At 47.5% G+C, this 19,451-nt stretch overlaps 1 protein-coding gene across 1 annotated transcript in view; it reads right to left on the reverse strand.

Moving 5' to 3' along the window:
* LOC129696099 (anion exchange protein 2-like) overlaps window positions 1-19,451 on the reverse strand; it is a 92,308-nt gene that overhangs the window by 18,207 nt on the left and 54,650 nt on the right. Inside the window, 6 exon segments of the mRNA XM_055633550.1 lie at window positions 2,767-2,951; window positions 6,581-6,683; window positions 7,921-8,104; window positions 9,545-9,680; window positions 12,021-12,201; window positions 15,924-16,060. Of these exon segments, the coding sequence (XP_055489525.1) occupies window positions 2,767-2,951; window positions 6,581-6,683; window positions 7,921-8,104; window positions 9,545-9,680; window positions 12,021-12,201; window positions 15,924-16,060 (926 nt within the window).

Genomic DNA, 19,451 nt, shown 5'->3' on the forward strand with positions numbered 1-19,451 from the left:
ACACAGCGGTTGGTGGGTATATGGAATGAGCTGTCAAATGTAGGTGATACAGGTCACCCAGAGAGTTGTTAATCTGTGGAATTCTCTGGCACAGATGGCAGTGGAGGCCAATTCACTGGATGCTTTCAAGAGAGAGCTCTTAGGGCTACCAGAATCAAGGGATATAAGGAGAAAGCAGGAATGGGGTACTGATTTTGGATGATCAGCCATGATCATATTGAAACATAGAAAATAGGTGCAGGAGTAGGCCATTTGGCCCTTCAAGCCTGCACCGCCGAATGGTCTACTCCTGCACCTATTTTCATTGTATCAAATAACAATATTTAAAAGATAGCTACATAGATAGGAATGGTTTGTTTAAAGGGGTATAGAGCAAACGTGGGCAAATGGGATTATCTTAGATGGGGCATCTTTGTCGGTATGGAGGAGTTGGGCCGAAGGGTCTGTTTCCGTGCTGTATAATTCGATAAGACTTCGTCAATCAGAGCAAGGGTTTCTGTGAAGAAGAGACACAATCCAGGTGAACAGAGGAGGTGAATGATGCTTTTAAATGAAAGAGTCTGGTGTACAAAATGGCAAGGGATGTGGTCGACCCGAGGGCTGGAATGAGTTTCGCAGCAAAAGAGCAAAAAGATCAAAAGTGAGAAAAATTACCCTTTTATGCAGTATAAATACAAATAATAAAAGGTTGCTCTGGATATATAAACGGGAAGAGGGTACCTAAAGTTAGTGCAGCCTCTGGAGAGCAAGGTTGGTGAATTAACAACAGCAAATATTACCTGTATGTTAAATCTTCACGTCAATCTTCACCATGGAAGAGTCATAGGGTCATAGTCATAGAGCATGGAAATAGGCTCTTCGGCCCAGCTTGCTCATGCCGACCAGGTGCCCCATCTAGACTAGTTCCACCTTTGACCCATATCCCTCTAAACCTTTCCTATCCATGTAGCTGTCCTAATGTCAGATGGACTAATTTCAAAAAAACACGATAGAACTTATAAAAAGTGCCAATCCCAAGGGATAAGGTATTGGACACATTCAGGGAGCTAAAGATGGACTGGTTTTAAAGGAAGAGGCTGCAGAGGTAATGGGTTGTAATTATTGTTAACTCAAAACTCCATATAACCATATAACAATTACAGCATGGAAACAGGCCATCTCGGCCCTACAAGTCCGTGCCGAACAATTATTTTCCCCATGTCCCATCTACCTGCACTCAGACCATAACCTTCCATTCCTTTCCCATCCATATACCTATCCAATTTATTTTTAAATGATAAAATCGAACCTGCCTCCACCACTTTCACTGGAAGCTCATTCCACACCGCTACCGCTCTCTGAGTAAAGAAGTTCCCCCTCATGTTACCCCTAAACTTCTGTCCCTTCATTCTGAAGTCATGTCCTCTTGTTTGAATCTTCCCTACTATCAATGGGAAAAGCTTGTCCAACGTCTATCCAGGAGGGAACCAGAAGATTGTAAAATGATTCAATAACGGAGAAAGGAAAAGGGCAGGGAACTGCAGGCTTGTTGGTTTAACAGCTATCTTAGGCAAGATGGTGGTTAATAATTTAGGAAAAACGAATACAATTAAACTCAGTCAACATGATTTGATGAGAGAGATATCATGTTTGACAGAGTAACTAGAGGGGAACCATAGAATATTTAGAATTCCAAAAGGCATTGTGCCACATGTGAGGCTGATGAATAAAATGAAAGGCCACAGTATTGGAGCAAGTGTGTTAGGATGGACTAAAGTCTGGCCTTCTCATATAAAACAGAGTGCTGAAATACATGGTCCTCTTCAGACTGGGACATAACAAGTGGAGCACCACAGGGATCAGTTTTGAGCTCCACTACATTAATGAGCTGGAGGAAGGAACAATATGAATGGTTTCCAATTTTACCCTTGAATTAAAATTATGTGTAAAGGCATGTTGTGATCAGGATATTGTAATTCTGCAATGGAATGTAGAGAGATCGAGTGAGTGGGCAGAAGATTAGCAAATTGGGTTTAATGTGGGGGAATGTGAGGTCTTGCATTTTGGCAAGAGAATCAACAGGCAGATTATTATCTAAAGGGGGAGACTGCAGTTGAGTGAAGTTCAGAGGGATTGAGGTGTTCCACTACAGGAATCACAAAAAGCTAGCAGGCATGTTATGGTGGCAAATTCTGGCCTAAATTGAAAGGGGTGGAATTTAAGAATAGGGAGTTTTGTTGCAACTGTGCAGGGTGTTGGTGAAGTCTCACCGAGTTTGTGCAGTTTTTGTCCCCTTTTAGCTAATAAAACTATACCTACCTGTATATTGGAGACATAAAGTGTTGGAGTAACTCAGTGGGTCAGGCAGCATCCCTGAAGGAATTGGATAGGTGATGTTTCAGATCGGGAGTCTTCAGACTGATTGTAGTGGCGGGTGGGGGTGGGGGGGGGGGGGGGGGGGGGGGGAGGAGAAGCTGGAAGAGAAGTGGGAGTGGGATAAAGGTACACAAAAATGCTGGAGAAAACTCAGCGGGTGCAGCAGCATCTATGGAGTGAAGGAAATAGGTAACGTTTCGGGCCAATACCCTTCTCCAGGAGTGGGATAAAGTCTGGCGAGTGATAGGTGGATTCAGGTGAGGGGTCTGGTCCATATCTTTAGTTCCTTGCGTCTCATCCGGCACTTTGTTTATCGCTCAAGATTCCAGCACCTGCAGTCCCTTGTCTTTGTAATTGTGGGGTTGGTGAGCACCTCCCCTCCCCTCCCCCCCTGACCTTTCACAGCCTCACCTTGTCCGACATGAGGGTGGAGATGGAGCGGCCAATCTCGTGGTAGTCCATGTTGCTGTTGGTTGGTCCCAGCAGGATGAAGAGGAAACGGACTGGGACAGGAACCTCCAACACCGACTCCAGCTCCACCGCTGTCTGCAGTCGAACATAGGCCATGGTCGGGTGCTCCAGGAACTCAACGCAACCTGGAGGGAAACAAGGGGAGAGCTTCTCTCTACAACACTGCACTTCATGGTGAAGGGAAGCAAGAACACGAGAATCCTAGAGTCATGTGGAGCGCCCTCTGGCCTGTCTCATCTCACCCACCCACAGCAGGGACACCGTGGGCTAGATACCAAGTTATGTCCAACCATAATGTTCCATCACATCCTTTCAGGGCTAGATACCATGGGCTAGATACAGAAGTTAGAACCTTCGGTGTCCCATTACACATTCCCAATGCAGGGATACCATGGACTAGATACAGAAGTTAGAACCTTTCAATGTCCCATCGCACAATCCCAGGGCCAGAACACTCTGAGCTAGATACTAAGGGCATCCCTCAACAGTGTGCCATCACACTCTCCCAGGGCAGGGATATGCTGGGCTAGATGCCATGTTGGCTCCGTCAACAGTGTCCGGTCAAACAGTCCCAATTCATGTTAGATACAGAGCAAATCTCCAGCAGCACTCCTCCATTCAACACTCCAAGGGAAGGGACAGCATGGGTTAGATACAGAGTGAAGCTTCCACCAACACTGCCCTGTCACACACAGCAAGGGCAAGGAGAACATGTGTTAGGAACATGTGTGGAACTCCAACGACACTGTCCCATCAAACACATGAAGGGCAGGGACAGCACAGGTTAGATACAGAGTGAAGGGAATAGTTGGTGTACAAACCAGGCTTACTCTCATGGGCAAAGTCACAGCATTCACAGGAAGGGCTTCCTGATGAAGGAAATAGAATGAAGAAGGAAGTTTGTGATGGTCAGATAAAGAAAACAGCAGAATATCAGGCAAAGATTATTAGGGAGATTGAAACTACGCATCAAAAGCAGAAGGACAGACATTGTGATGTGGTGGGCGGAGTGGTTGTCGAGTGTGTTTAATTGTCATATGTACTGGCAACGGAACAATGACATTCTTACTTGCTGTAGCTTCACTAGACTGTAAATGCAATACCACACAGATAATTAATCAATAATGCAATCAATTAATAACTGTTAGACTAGGTAACCATAATAGTGTGAAAAACAAAGTCTGGTGTGCAACCAAAGACAGTCCATACATGATCACAGTTGCTGAGGTTAGTGTTGTGAAGTGTTCAAGAGCCTGATGGTTGTTGGGAAGAAGCTGCTCTTGGACCCAGAGGTCACAGTTCTCAGGGAGGGTGACAAAGGCCGTGTAAAGACCCAATCTTCCTCTTCATCGAGGAGGAAGCGTAGGAGAAAAGGTCTAACTGTCTACCCTAGCTATGCCTCTCATAATTGTATTTATTTCTATGTTTCCCCAACTGCCCAGAGAAAACAATCCAAGTTTGTCCAACCTCTACATGTAGCTAATACCCCCTTGGGGGTGGCACAGTGGTGCACTGGTAGAGTTGCCACCTTACAGTGCCAGGGACCCAGGTTCAAACCTGACGATGCATGCAGTCTGTACGCAGTTAGTACATTCTCCCCGTGACTGCGTGTGTTTCCTCCGGCTGCTCTCGTTTCCGCCCGCACTCCAAAAATGAACAGGTTTGTGGGGGTTAATTGGCTTTGTTTATTACCAACTAAATTGTCCCTAGTGTGTAGCGATTACTAGTGTAACGGAGATCGCTGGTCGGCATGGTTTTGGTAGGCCAAAGGGCCTGTTTTTTGCGCTGTAGCTCCAAAACTAATCCAGGCATCTTTCTGGTAAACCCCCTCTGCACCCTCGGCAAAGCCTACATATCCTTCCTGTAATGAGGTGCACGCAAGAACTGCACGCAACACTCCAAATGCAGCCGGACCAAAGTTCTACAGAGCTGCATTATGACATTCTGACTCTTATACCCAATGCCCCGACCAATGAAGGCAAGCAGGCTACACGCCAACTTTACCATTCTATCTACTTGTGCTGCCACTTTCAGGGAGCTCTTTCCATTTGTATCAAGACTGGCCAAGGCTTCCTGACAATCCTCTCTCTTCTGTAGAGTCAGACTATCCAGCACGACACAGATAACACATTAACAACAAAAAAAGTTTAATCTGATCTGAACTGTCTCAGTTACTTCACCCTATTGTGGATGTTGCCTGGATTTGAGGGTTACAATTATAGAGAGAGGTTGGACAAGCTTGGACTTTAGTGTAGCAGGTTGACCTTGTATTCTTGTATTCAAATTCAAATTGTATTCGGACCTTGTTGAGATCATGAAGGGCATGGATCAAGTGAACACCCACAGTCTTTTTCCTAGGGCAGAGGATTCTAAAACAAGCGAGCATAGGTTTAAGGTGAAAGGGGAGAGAGTCAAGAGGGACGTCAGGAGCAGCTTTTTCACTAAGAGCGTAGTTCAGTCCCAATGCTGGAGGAACTTAGCGCGTCAGGCAGTATCTGTGCAGGGAATGGTCAGGCAATGTTTCAGGTTAGGACCCTTCTTCAGGCGGATCATTCAATATATTTCCAGGATTGTTATAACAGCGGTTCGATATTAAGTAGAGGTCTTTCTGCACTGTCCCCTCAAACATGTGATAGGATGGGTCCAAGGAATAAATGTTTGTGCATAAAGGCACACCCAGGTATGTGTGGATGAATCGTACTAGGGCTATGGTTTCACAGAGCACCCTTCATAGTGAGCTCTGGGCTTGAGCTGTGAAGCAACCAATAACCACCCTGGCCACACACTCATCTTGTTACTACCATCGGGAAAACAGGTACAGGAGCCTGAAAACCGCGACCTCCAGGTTCAAGAACAGCTTTTATCCAGCGACCACCAGGGGGCATTACACGAACAACAGGGTTCGATCCTGACCTCGGGTGCTGTGCTGTCTGTGTGGAGGTTGCACGTTCTCCTTGTGACCGCTTGGATTTCTTCCAGGGCATCGGTTTCCCAAAAGACATGTGGGTTTGTAGGTTAATCGGCTCTAAATTGCCCCTAGTGTGTCGGGAGTGAATGAGAGAGTGGGATGAGATAGAACTAGTGTGATCAGGTGATCGATGGCCAGCATGGACTTGGTGAGCTGAAGGGCCACTTCAATGCTTTATCTTTCAATTAAAATCCCACCTCAGCAACTATGAGCTGCTATGGAGTCTGTTTTGGTCGCACTTTGGATTTTTGTTTGCACAATAAAAAGTATGAATTGCTAATAATTTATTCAATTATTGATTATTTACTCTCCAGGACGGAGTGCGAGTCTGGGTGGTGAAGGCTCTCCCTTAGGGTGACGAGTCTGGGTGGTGAAGGCTCTCCCTCAGGGTGACATTGGAGAATTTTCCAGAACGCAGACCCACTGATGTTGACGGACCATGTGTGACTTGAAGGGGGGGTTACAGAAGGTACTGACCTTGCCCCCCTTTATTTCAGATTATTATAGATTATTGCATATTCATTGATGTCTTATTGCGCTAATGGGCCTGTAAAGCTGCAGCAAGTAAGAATGTCCCTGTTCCGTTGACGGTACATGTAAGCTCGACTTTTGAACATCTTTCCCAAGGGGATGAAACTGTGGTGAAGGTGGCGGTGATTGTGGTACTGGCTGCAAAGGGGTACTTGGTTCAGAAGGGGCACTTGGTGAAGACGGGATGCGATGACCGGCTGAAGGGCAGCAGTCTGCTGCTCCCTGTCCTGGGACCGTGAAGCACACATTCCTCACCTACTAGCACCACAGTGGCCTCTGCATTGCACGGGATTTTCTCCATCAGCTTGAGTTCGTGCTTTGAACGTGATCTAGTCATCTCAGACAGCGGGCACTCTTTCTGTAGCAAATAGAGAAAGAGGTTACAGGCAGAATCATACAAGCTTACACAGTCACAGAGCTGTACAGCACAGAAACAGGCCCTTCGGCCCACCTCGCTCATGCCGGCCTGGTCCCATTTGCCTATATTTAGCTCATAAACCCTGCCTAACCATATATCCATCCAAATAGCTTCCTCTGTCAGCTCATTTCAGAAACGTACTTCCCACTGAGTGAAAAAGTTGTCCCTCTTAAATCTCTCCTCTAATTTGGGAAAATCCTCTTCCCTTGGAAAAGGACTGAGCGTTCACTCGATCCATAGTCCTCATGATCTTGTACACCTCGGTAAGGTCACCCCTCAACCTCCTATGCTCCAAACATAAAAGTCCCAGCCCATCTTGCCTCTCTCTATAACTCAAGCCCACAAGCTCAAGTAACATCTTGGTGAATCTTTCCAACCTAATGGCATTCTGCCTGTAGCTGGGCGACAAGGGCTGCACACAGCACTCCCAGTGTGGTCTCACCAACGTCTTGTACAGCTGCATCACGATGCCCCAACTTTTGTCCTAAATGACCTTCCCAATAAAGACAAGCGTGCCGAATGCCTTCTGCACCACAGGAGGGAGAGATAGCCAGAACCAATGACAGGATGGTGCTTAGTGACAGATACTAAAGCAATGATAAAGATGATAGTGAGATGGGGTGGGGTGGAGAGAGAGGAATGGGGGAGGGGAGGGAGGGTCCAGGAGGTGGGAGAGAGGATGGGAGCGGGTGCGGGGTGAGGAGATGAGGAGGGGAGCTTAAGAGCGGGGGGAGTTGTCTGGTCAATGATGGCCATGTTACTCAGGAAAGCCAAGCCAAGTCAAGGAGAGGCAATTATTTCAATCCACAGACCTCCAGGGTAGACGATGCTAATGGGGCATATGCTTCAAGTAAGAGGGGAGAGAATTAAGAGGGACCTCAGGGGCAACTCCTTCATTCAGGGGATAGTCTGTATCTGGAGCGAGCTGCCAGAGGAAGCTATAGAAGCGGACACAATTACGACTTTTAAAAGAGATTTGCACAGATATGGATATATATGGATAAGAAAGGTTAAGAGGGATATGGGCCAAATGCAGGCAAATGGGACTAGCCCAGGAGTTGGCATGGGCAAGGTGGGCCAAAGAGACTATTTCCTCGCTGTATGACTCAATTATTCTAAGCTTCAAGTGTGGGTCAACGATACAGCAGCAGACGGTGGGAACGGCTGAACTACTGACCTCGATGCTGTCCACCATGACTTTGACGTCGGCATCCGTGCTCTCTCCCATCAGCGGCTGTGTGACGGAGGGCTCCGAGCTTGGGGCGATGTGGTTCTGACTTTGGTGGTGGGCCATCAACGAGCCCAGGCTGGCCGTCGAGATGTTGCGGGAAAACGAGAAGTCCTTGTCCTTGTTGGGGTGACTTTAATGTCAAGAAAGTGTGGCTTTAATTCAGCTTGTTCCTCTCCGACCTTGGGAGTCAGTGAGAGATACAGCACAGAAACAAACCATTCAGCCCACCCGTTTACACTGAACCTCTCCACTCACCCCCTTCTCACATTCCCATCAACTCGCTCCACTCTACCACTCAACAGCAGGGCCAATTAATACACCAATCCACACATCCTTGGGATGTGGGAGGATACCGGAGCACCCAGAGGAAACCCACGCAATCACAGGGAGAACTTGTAAACTCCACACAACCATACCTCCACGTCATAAAAAGATTAAGGAGATCTCAATGAAAACTTCAATGAACCTCTTTGGCCAGGCTACGTTTGGATTATTGCGTCCAGTTCTGGTCGCCCCAGGGAGGTAGTGGAGGCTTTGGAGAGGGTGCAGAAGAGGTTTACCAGAATGCTGCCCGGAATAAGGGTTATTAGCTACAAGAGATTGGACACATTTGGATTTTTTTCCTCTCGAACGTAAGAGGCTGAGATGAGACCTGAAAGGAGTATATACAATTATGAGGGGCATAGATAGGGTAGACAGAGAGCCTTTTCCCCCAGAATGAAAATGTCATAGACTAGAAGGCGTAGCTTTAAAGTAAAAGAGGCAAAGTTTAAAGGAGATGTGCAGGTTAAGGTATTTTACACATGGAGTGGTGGGTGCCGGGAACGTGTTGCCAGGGTTAGTGGTGGAGGCAGATGCGATTGCAGCAAAATTAAGTGATTTAAGAAGCTTTTTGGATAGGTAGATGGATGTGGAGGGAATGGAGGGATATGGAGCATGTACAGACATATGAGATTAGTTTAACACGGACATTGCAGGCCGGTGGGCCTGTTCCTGTGCTGTACCTTTCTATGTTCCACAGGTGTACAATGGTTGGTTACTGATTGGTTGCATCACAGCTTGGTTTGGAAACTCGATTGCCCAGGAATTACCGGGAGTGGTGGACACTGCCCGGTCCATCACGGGTAGATCGAAGGGATCTACAGGAGGCGCTGCCTCAAAAAGGCAGCCAGCATCATCAAAGACCCATACCACCATGGCCATGTTCTCATCTCGCTGCTACCATCGGGAAGAAGGTACAGGAGCCTGAGAACCGTGACCTCCAGTTTCAAGAAGAGCTTCTTCCCAGCAACCTTCGAGCTCTTGAACACTGCACAACACTAACTTCAGCAACTGTGGTACTACTATAGACTTTGTCTTTGGTTGCACTACGGATATCTATTATGTCTAGTAATGTGTTACATTATTATGGATTACCAGTATTAGTTACTAATTTAATGTATTATTGATTATTGTATATGTATCTGTTGGTATTGTAGGTACAAGCCTGTTAAGTTACAGCAAGAATTTCTTAATTTGCTGGTGCGTATGGCAAACATAGACTCTTCTTTGAGGACCAGTGTTACTTTACCAGTGTTTGAGGAGCAGTGCACGGAGAACGTTTGCTCGATCCTCAGCTTTGATCTGGTCCGAGATGATCATCTGTTCCACCACCTGATGTGCAATTCCTGGCAAAGTCCTCTGGTCCAAGTCCAAGAGCACCGTTCCTGTAGGGAGACAAGACAAGTGGGAGTTGGATCAGCAAGAGCTCAGCTGGTTGTGGAAAACGGGATATGAAGGCGTTAGCAGCTCAACCCCAATCTGTGGCCCATTGGGTAATCCCGCAACCTGCCTCGGCTGCTTGGTTTAATTTAGTTTAGATGAGAGACATCGCATGGAAACAGACCCACTGTGCCCATGCTGACCATCGATTTTCATTGGCACAGTGCCACAGTGATAGTTGCTTCCTTATAGCGCCAGAGACTTGGATTTGATGCTAACGGCACGTGCTGTCCGTATGGAGTTTGCACGTTCTCCCTGTGACCACGTGGGTTCTCTCCGGGTTCCTCCCACATTCCAAAGACGTGCAGGTTTGTAGGTTAATTGGCTTCTGTAACATTGTCCCTAGTGGGTAAGATAGAACTAGTGTAATGGAAATGGCTGGTTGGCGTGGACACGGTGGGCCAAAGGGCCTATTTCAATAGACAATAGACAGTAGGTGCAGGAGTTGGCCATTCGGCCCTTCGAGCCAGCACCGCCATTCAATGTGATCATTCCACGCTGAACTAAAATTACACTAGTTCTATGTTCTACAATGAGGGGCAATTTATAGAGGCCAATTAACCTACAAACCCACATGCCTTTGGAATGCGGGGATAAAGAGGAGCGCCCAGATTATAGGGAGAACGAACAATCTCTGTACAGGCAGCACTCATAGACAGGATGGAACTCAGGGTCTCTGGTGCTGTAAAGCAGTAGCTCTGTCGCTGCACCACAATGTCGCCTTGTTGCCTGGTGGGCAGAGAGGCAGCTGGTGGGACATGTGCCTTCCATCCACGTAGACTCTCCCTGCTCCCTCTGACAATTATGTTTGCGGATAGACGCTGGGCATCCCATCGGGATGCATCACAGAGGCACAAGGAACTGCAGATGCTCAACCATGAACAAAACAAAGTGCTGGTGGAACTCAACAGGTCAGGCTGCACCTGTGGAGGGCATAGATAGGCGACGTTTTTGGTTGGGACCCTTCTTCAGCTTGGTTTGACAACAGCTCTGCCCAAGACTTCCCACCGTCGACTCCATCTACACCACGATACTTCCGGAAAGCAGCCAACAAAATCAAGGACCAATCAAACAGTGGTCATTCCCTCATCTCCTCTCTCCTGACAGGCAAAGAGATACAAAAGCTTGTAAGCAAATACCACCAGATTCAGGAACAGCTTTTTCCCCCGCTGTTATCAGACTAGTTAATGGTTCTAAGTCAGGTGTAGTCCTGATCTTCCAACCTACTTCATTTGCAGAAGGTGCAGTTTTTGTATCTGCACTTTCTTTGTAACTGTAACACTATAACGCTGTAACATTATATTCTACATTCTGGCATTTTTCTCCTTGTACTACCTGCTGTATTTGTGTTTGTATTCATGTAAAGTGTGATTTGACTGGCTTGCACACAAACGACCTGGCAGAGGAGCTAGTTGAGGCAGGTACACTGATGATATTCACTATTCTGACCAGGTGATACTCAAAGTGCAGAGTTGATCAGTCATTAACCACGGAATCAGGCACTTCAGCCCAAATTGTCCTTGTCAATCAAGTTAGCATACTGGCCCATATCCCTCTAAACCAGGGATGGGGAACCTGCGGCCTTAAGGCTGCATTCGGCCTTCTAGGCCATTAAATGTGGCCTTTTGAATGAATCCAAATTTTGTAGAACAAATCCTTTTATTTTTATTAATATGTTTTTGTTCATCTTTTATTATTTTTGTTTTAATCTTAAAATGAACGTATTTAAAATACCAAAGAGTAAAAGAAGATTCAACAAAATAATCCTCCCTGACTGATGGCCACAATTAAAACATTAGTAAGTCATGAGAGCTATTTTAACAAAATAATGTACATTTTGAAGTATATCTAAATTGAAGTTTCTTGGATGCGGCCTTATTAGATTACAGCTAATTACCCTTGCTCTAAACCTTTCCTATGCCTTTATCCGTCCAAATGTCTTTTAAAAGTGGTTAATCACATCTGCTTCTACAGCTTCCTCTGGCATCTGGATCCAGATATAGACCACAGGGGGAGATACAGAGTGCAGAATATAGTTCTCAGCATTGTAACACATCACTTGCATAGACCAATGTCCACAATAGGGTAGAGGTGAATCGGACAGTACCCTAGCTTATGGAAGGATGGCAACAGAGGGAAAGATATTCCCGAGTCTTGTGGGAAGCTCTTTCACGCTTCTGTATCTTCGGCTGGGCGGGAGGGAGGAGGAGGAACGAGCGGGGTGGGACAAGTGATTGTCTTGGGTGCTTCACGAGTCCATTAACCGAGCAAACCCTGGTGGTTACCGTGTGCTAAAGTCTTCCTGAGCTCCAACAAGCTTCGGAAGCTGAGTGAGGCCACGTGCGGCTTTCCCCACCGGTCCGTCTCCTCTTCCACGTCCTCCTCAAACTTGATCCAGCGGGCCGTCTCCTTCCACTGCATCTCATGGTTCTTGTCCATCGTCAGCTCGTTCAGTTCAACGAACACCTGGATAAAGGACAGCGAGAGCCGGTTACACCCCGCGACCACGACCGCACCCCAAAACCCACCCCGTCAACAAGAAAAAAGGATCACAAGGTTCCTAAATGTGGGCAAGTGGGACTGGTTTAGACTGGGCATCTTGGTTGGCATGGGCAAGTTTGGCCAAAGGGCCTGTTTCTGTGCTGTACGGCGCCACGACTCGGTAAGTACCACAGCTCCCCTCCACCTCCTGACCCGCTGAGTCACTCCAGCACTTTGTGTTTTGCTCCAGATTCCAGCACCTGCTGTTGCTCGCGTCTACAATACAATTCAACTACTACCCTGTTAACTACGCACAGATCCTGTGCACCCATCCTCCATTTACAACTGAGAGGCAACAACAACGGATGCTCAAATTAATGCTCCTGTCCTAGATCCATAGGTTACATAGAACATTAAAAAGTACAGCACAGGAACAGGCCCTTCAGCCCACATTGTCTGTTCCGAACATGATGCCTGATTAAACTGATCTCCTCTGACTGTACATGATCCATATACCTCTATTCCCAGCATATCCATGTGCCTATTAAACGCCACTATAGTATCTGTCCAGGTACTCACTACCCTCTTTCAGAAAAATGTACACAATACTCCAAATGCTTTGGACTTTTTCTTTTTCTTTTGTGCATGGCGCCAAAATATGGTGATGGGTGCAAGAATGTCAATGTGCAGTGCAGTGCGTATATGTGATAATAAAGAACCATTGAAATAAGGCTGTAAAGCTGCAATCTGACTCCCAGAATCTTATCCACAAGATAAGGCAAGCATATCAAATGTCTTCTTTACCACTGTAGCCACTTTCAGGGAGCTATGGACTCGGGTCCCAAGATCCCTGTGTTAAGAATCTTGCCATATACCATATTCCTTCGTTTTATACTTGATCACCCAAAGTACACCTCACACTTGCTTGAATTAAACTCCATCTGCCATTTCTCTGCCCATTTCTCTAGGTGACCTGTATCCCGTATGACTTAGCGGCTCCAGTAGATACTCCGCGCTGAATCAGATAATCACTATGTTTATATTTCCACTGTACTTTGGCTAGGTTACCAGACCAGCAGCCAGCATACTCCCCAAAGACAGGAGTTTGAAACTCATTATGACAACTTGGATTTTTAAGTTCAAACAGCTAAATAAATCCATATTCATACAAAACAAGCCAATATGACAGTGACAAACCGCAGTAGATTGTAGTAAAGACCCATCATGTTCACTGATTCAGGAGAGGAGCTTTACCATCCTCCCTGTTACAACATAGAACATTACAGCACGGGATGAGGCGCTTCGGCCCACAATGTCTGTGCTGAACATGATGCAAAGTTAAACTAATCTCCATTACCCGCTGCGATCCATACCCCTCCATTTCAATGTTCCGACCTGAAAGCCTCAACCATCACCATCATATCTGCCTCCACCACAACCCTGGCAATGAGTTCTAGGCACTCGCCACCCTCTGTGTAAAACACTTGCCATGCACATTTCTATTACTTTGCCCCTCTCACCTCAAAGGTATGCTCTCTAGTCTTTTATATTTTCACCCTGGGAAAAAGATTCTAACTGCCCACCTTATCAATGCCTCACACAATTTTATACCCTTCTAACAGGTCTCCCCTCACTCATCCTCTGGTGTCCAAGGAAAAACACTCCAAGTTTGTCTAAACTATTCTAATAACTAACAGCCTCCCATGCAGGCAGCATTCTTAAAAAAAAAAAAACACTTCCACACCTTCTCCAAAGCATCCACACTTGGCACTGGGGTGACCAGATCTACACATATTTATGTGACTCCTGGGGATGGGGCAACAAGGATGGACAATAATTGCCTGTGCTGTCCACTGGGTGTGAATGAATAAATAAAAAGTTCTCAGCAGAGTCATAGAGTCGTAGAGCAGTACAGCACGGAATCAGGCCCTTCAGCCATCTTGTCCATGCTGACCAAGTTGACATACTGGGCTCATCCCATTTGCCTCTGTTTGGCCCAAATCCCACTAAACCCTTTCCATCAATCTATCTGTCCAAATGATTGTATCCGCTTCTATAGCTCCCTCTGGCAGCTCGTTCCAGAGACCGACTGCCTTCCGAGTGAAAAAGTTGCCCCCAAGGTCCCTCTTATATCTCTCCCCTCTCCCCTTAAGCCTGTGCTCTCTAGTTTTAGAATCCTTTACCCTGGGAAAAAGACTGTGAGCGTTCACTTTATCCAGGCCCCTCATGATCTTGCATACCTCCATAAGGTCATCCCTCTGCCTCCTACGCTCCAAAGAAAAAAGTCCCAGCCTATCCAACCTCCCCCTGTAACTCAAGCCCGCAAGCCCAGGTAACTCCTGGTGAATCTCTTATCCACCCGTAACCAAGTTAAGCACTTTTAGTCGGAACACTGCGACCCATGGCCAGTGAATCGAACACAAAACCCCACACACAGCCCGTTCCCCAACTCTCAGCAGCGTTAACGCGGTGTGTACACGGTCCCATTCCATGCACAGACTGTGTCGGGGTTGCAGGTCCCGCCTGGTGCAGGCAGCTCACTGACAGGGCTGTCACTGTGCACAGTGGCTCAGCGATCGTTGCCGACACCGTCTGCCGTTCCCGCTGACGTTAATCGGTGCCTTGGAACAGCCCTGCGACACCGATAGAGTGTAAGCTCACCGCACCCCGGTCTACTCACAAGGTAATGCGCCATCCTTCCTCCTCAGTTGCTGCCCGTTTTAGTTAAACCCGCGGAGAGTGAGTGGAGAGCTGGTGACCAACAGGCAGCAACCAAGCTCCAGGTTTGATGTGCTGTGTGGGGAGTTCGACCAGTGTCCCTGGTTAAGGGAGGGATGATCAGCCGTGCTCCTCCCCTTGCCTGCTCCTCACCAACTATGCAGCAGGTTTCTCACCTGGGAGGAGTCTCAGACAGTAATCACCTCCCCCCGGGACTCCACAACCACTGGCTACGATGCTGACCATGGTGTGAGCACCCACAGCACCCGATCCCAGGGAACGGCTGACAGCTGCTGGAGGAACTCAGCGGGCCAGGCAGCATCTGTGCAGGGAATGGGCAGACTACCCTTCTTCAGACTGATGGAGTAGGGGGAGAACACTGGGAAAGAGAGGTGGGGGCAGCACAAAGCCTGGCAGGTGAGGAGGTGATCGGGGCACATGGGTGGAGTAAGTGACATCGGTCAGGTAAGGAGACAAGAGGAGGAGAGGAATGTAAAGCCGGAGGGGGGAACGTGGGTGGAAGGGGAGAGAGGAAGGGGAAATGGGGGACCCAAGGACAGGAGATGAGCTGTTTAAGAAGGAACTGCAGATGCTGGAAAATCAAAGGTACACAAAAATGCTGGAGAAACTCAGCGGGTGCAGCAGCATCTATGGAGCGAAGGAGATAGGCAACGTTTCGTGCCGAAACGTTGCCTATCTCCTTCGCACCATAGATGCTGCTGCACCCGCTGAGTTTCTCCAGCATTTTTGTGTTCCCAGGAGATGAGCTGTTCAGTTCAGTTTTGTTTATTGTCACGTTTATGGAGGTATAGTGAAAAGCAGGAGGGGAAAGGAGCAGGGTGACTGGGGTGGTGGGAGAAACTCAACGGATGCTACCTGACCAACTGTTCCCTCAGCAATTTGTGTTTAGCTCCAGATTCCCGCCCCGTTCTGGAGTGGTTTGCGAGAGTGTGGACAGTGAGGGGAAAGGCATGAGGGAGGGGTCTCACCTCGTGTGGCTTCCGGTCGGGTTTCTTGGCCTTGGGGTAGAGCTCGGACTGGTCCTTGCTGACGTGGACGACTGTTCCCTTGTTGCTCCTCCTGACCAAGTGCCGACGTACCCCGGGGACATCCTCGAAACGGTGACCTGTGGAGAGAAGGCGGGGTCACGTTACTGTTCCCATCGCCCTACCCCGAGCGCAGCGTGCCCATTGGACCGCCTCTCGAAACACCTGGCAGAAGCAGGCCATTCGGCCCAACGAACCTGTGCTCATCATCAAGCGCATACTCGGCAACCGTTTTGCTCAACATCGGCCTGTCAAGGCCTGCTGAATCTCTTGGTTACTAACCCTTTTAACTCCCCTTCTCATTCCAACATTGACATTTCTGTCCTAGGCCTCGTCCATTTCCAGACAGGCCACACTCAAACTGGAGTAACAGCACCTCAATATTCAATAGGCAACAGGTACAGGAATAGGCCATTCGGCCCTTCGAGCCAGCACCGCCATTCACTGTGATCAAGGCTGATCATCCACAATCAGTACCCCGTTCCTGCCTTCTCTCCATATCCCTTGACTCTGCTATCTTTAAGAACTCTATCTAACTCTATCTTTAAAGCATCCAGAGAATTGGCCTCCACTACCTTGACTTCTGAGGCAGAGAATTCCACAATCCACAACCTTCTGGGTGAAAAAGTTTTTCCTCATCTCCATTTTAAATGGCCTACCCCTTATTCTTAAACTGTGACCCCTGGTTCTGGACTCCTCCAAAATCGAGAACATGTTTCCTGCCTCTAGCGTGTCCAATTCCTTAATAATCTGAAATGTTTCAATAAGATCTTCTCTCATCCCTCTAAACTCCAGAGTTTACAAGCCCAGTCGCTCCATTCCTTCAACATATGACAGTCCCGCCATCCTGGGAATCAACCCCGTGAACCTACGCTGCACTCCCTCAATAGCAAGAATGTCCTTCCTCAAATTTGGAGACCAAAACTGCACACAATACTCCAGGTGTGGTCTCACCAGGACCCTGCACAACTGTACAGCTGCAGAAGGGAATTCTCAGTCTGAAGAAGGGTTTCAACCTGAAGAATCATCTACTTCTTTTCTCCAGAGATGCTGCCACACCCACTGAGTTCCTCCAGCTGTTTTTGTCCAACCTCAATGAGTTTACAACCCAACGGTATGATAATTGAATTCTCCAATTCCGAGCAATACCCCTGTTTCCTCCCACCCCCACCTCAGTGCGCACACATCCCTCCCATGAACTCCCACCACACGGAACGCCATGCTCCTTTTCCCTCATCCCCCATCTCCAAGCCCACCATTTCCCTGTAACCCCCCTCTCCCACCTCCGATTCCCTTCCACTCATATCCTTCCCGCCAGCGTTACACTTCTCTCCTCTCTCCTGACATTCTTTTGTCTCCTGTACATCCTTTGTCACTTACTCCACCCATTTGCCTACCACCACCCCCCCACCCTCAACTGTATCCACCTATCACTTGCCAGGCTTGGACCTGCTCCCACCTCTCTTTTCCAGCCACCTCCCCCAACTCCATCAGTCTGAAGAAGAGTCCAGACCCGAATCGTTGTCCGTCCACACGCAATGTGGATGCACAGCACCTCATATTCTGCTTGGGTAGCTCCACAGATGCTGCCTGACCTGCTGACTTCATCTGGGCACTTTGTGTTTTGCATGTGCCCTACCTTTCCTGCTCTTCTTTTCCTTGCATGGAAACAGCCCTTCGGCACACCATGCCGACTAGGTTGACATACGGGGCTAGTTCCATTTGACTGCATTTAGCACATATCCCTATAAACCCTTCCTGTTCATGTATCTGTCCAAATGTCTTTTAAAAATTGTAATTGTATCGGTTTCTATAGCTTCCTCTGGCAGCTCGTTCCAGATACGCACTACCCTACGAGCGAAAAAGTTGCCCCTGAAGTCCTTCATAAATCTCTCCCCTCTCACCTTAAGCCTGTGCCCTCTAGTTATAGAATCCTCTACCCTGGAGAAAAGACCGTGAGCGTTCACTTTATCCAGGCTCCTCATGATCGTGTACACCTCAATAAGGTCACCCCTCAGTCTCCTACGCTCCAATGAAAAAAGTCCCAGCCTATCCAACCTATCGCTGTAACTCAAGCCCACAAGCCCAGGTAACATCCTTTATGACTATTATTAAATAAGGTTATAATATTTTGTAATCTCATGTTTCAGTGATATGAAAGTTAGTGATGTTTGTCTAAGGTAACAGCAGGATGGAGATTGGATGGAAAATTGGATTGAGTGTTGATCCTGACAAGTGTGAGATTTTGCATTTTGGGAAGTTAAATAGAGATAAAACATGCACATTAATGGTGGGTGCTGAGGAATGATGATGAACAGAACTACAGGACACAAAAACAGGCCCTTGGTCCACAATGTTTGTGCCATAGTGCTGGAGTAACTCAGCGTATCTGTGGAGAACATGGATAGGTGACATTTCAGGTTGGGAGCCTCCTTCATATGTCATCAGACTGATGAAGGGTCCCGACCTGAAACGTCGCCTATCCATGATCCCCAGGGATGCTGCCTGACGAGCTGAGTTACTTCAGCACTTTGTCCCCTTTTTTGTAAACCAGTAACTGCAGTTCCATGTTTCTACATGATGCTAAGACCATCACTTTTCTACTTACACATAACCAACATGCCTCCATTCCCTGCACGTGCCGAAATAGAAGTCTTTTAAATGCCACTAACGGACCTTGGCGTTCAAGTCTGAAGTTCTCTGAAAGTGGTGAGACAGGTAGATGGTGCGGCATCGGGGTGAAGAATATAAATGTGGGACGTTACGTTTCAACTTTATGAAGCACTGGTAAGGCCAAATATGGAATACCGTGTGCAGTTCTGATCACCACAATGCAGGAAGGATGTTGTTGTACTCGAGAGAGCATAGAGGAGAATCGCCAGGATGCTAGCTGGCTGGATTGCAGGACTTTACTATGGGGAGAGGTTAGATAGACTGGGTTTGTATTCCCTGGAGTGAGGGAGGCTGTTTGAGGGGTGACATGAGAGGTATTAAATCACAAGTGGCATAGATTGTGTAGATGGAATATGGTCGGGTATCAAACATTGGTTTAAATATAAAAGAACTGAATAAAAATCTAGAATAAAAAAAACATATAGTACCAGAAACACTCATCAGGTCAGGCCGCTTCTTTAGGCTTTAGAGATAGAGTACAGAAACAGGCCCTTCACTCCACCAAATCCGTGCCAACCAGTGATCATCCCTTACACTGGCACTATCCCATACACTAGGGACAATTTGTACACTAGGGACCACTAGGGAAACCCACGTGGTCACAGGGAGAACGTACAAACTCCGTACAGACAGCACCCATAGTCAGGATCGAACTCAGGTCTCTGGCGCTGCAAGGCAGTAACTCCACCACTGTGCCACGGAAGAGATCCAGAGTCAACGTTTCAGGTCGAAGATTCTTTGTCAGAACGTTCACCATTTGACTCTTGACCCACTCACACCCCACCAATGCTTCCCTCG

The sequence above is a fragment of the Leucoraja erinacea genome, chromosome 4, assembly GCF_028641065.1.
Source record: "Leucoraja erinacea ecotype New England chromosome 4, Leri_hhj_1, whole genome shotgun sequence".
Taxonomy (NCBI): Eukaryota; Metazoa; Chordata; class Chondrichthyes; order Rajiformes; family Rajidae; genus Leucoraja; species Leucoraja erinaceus.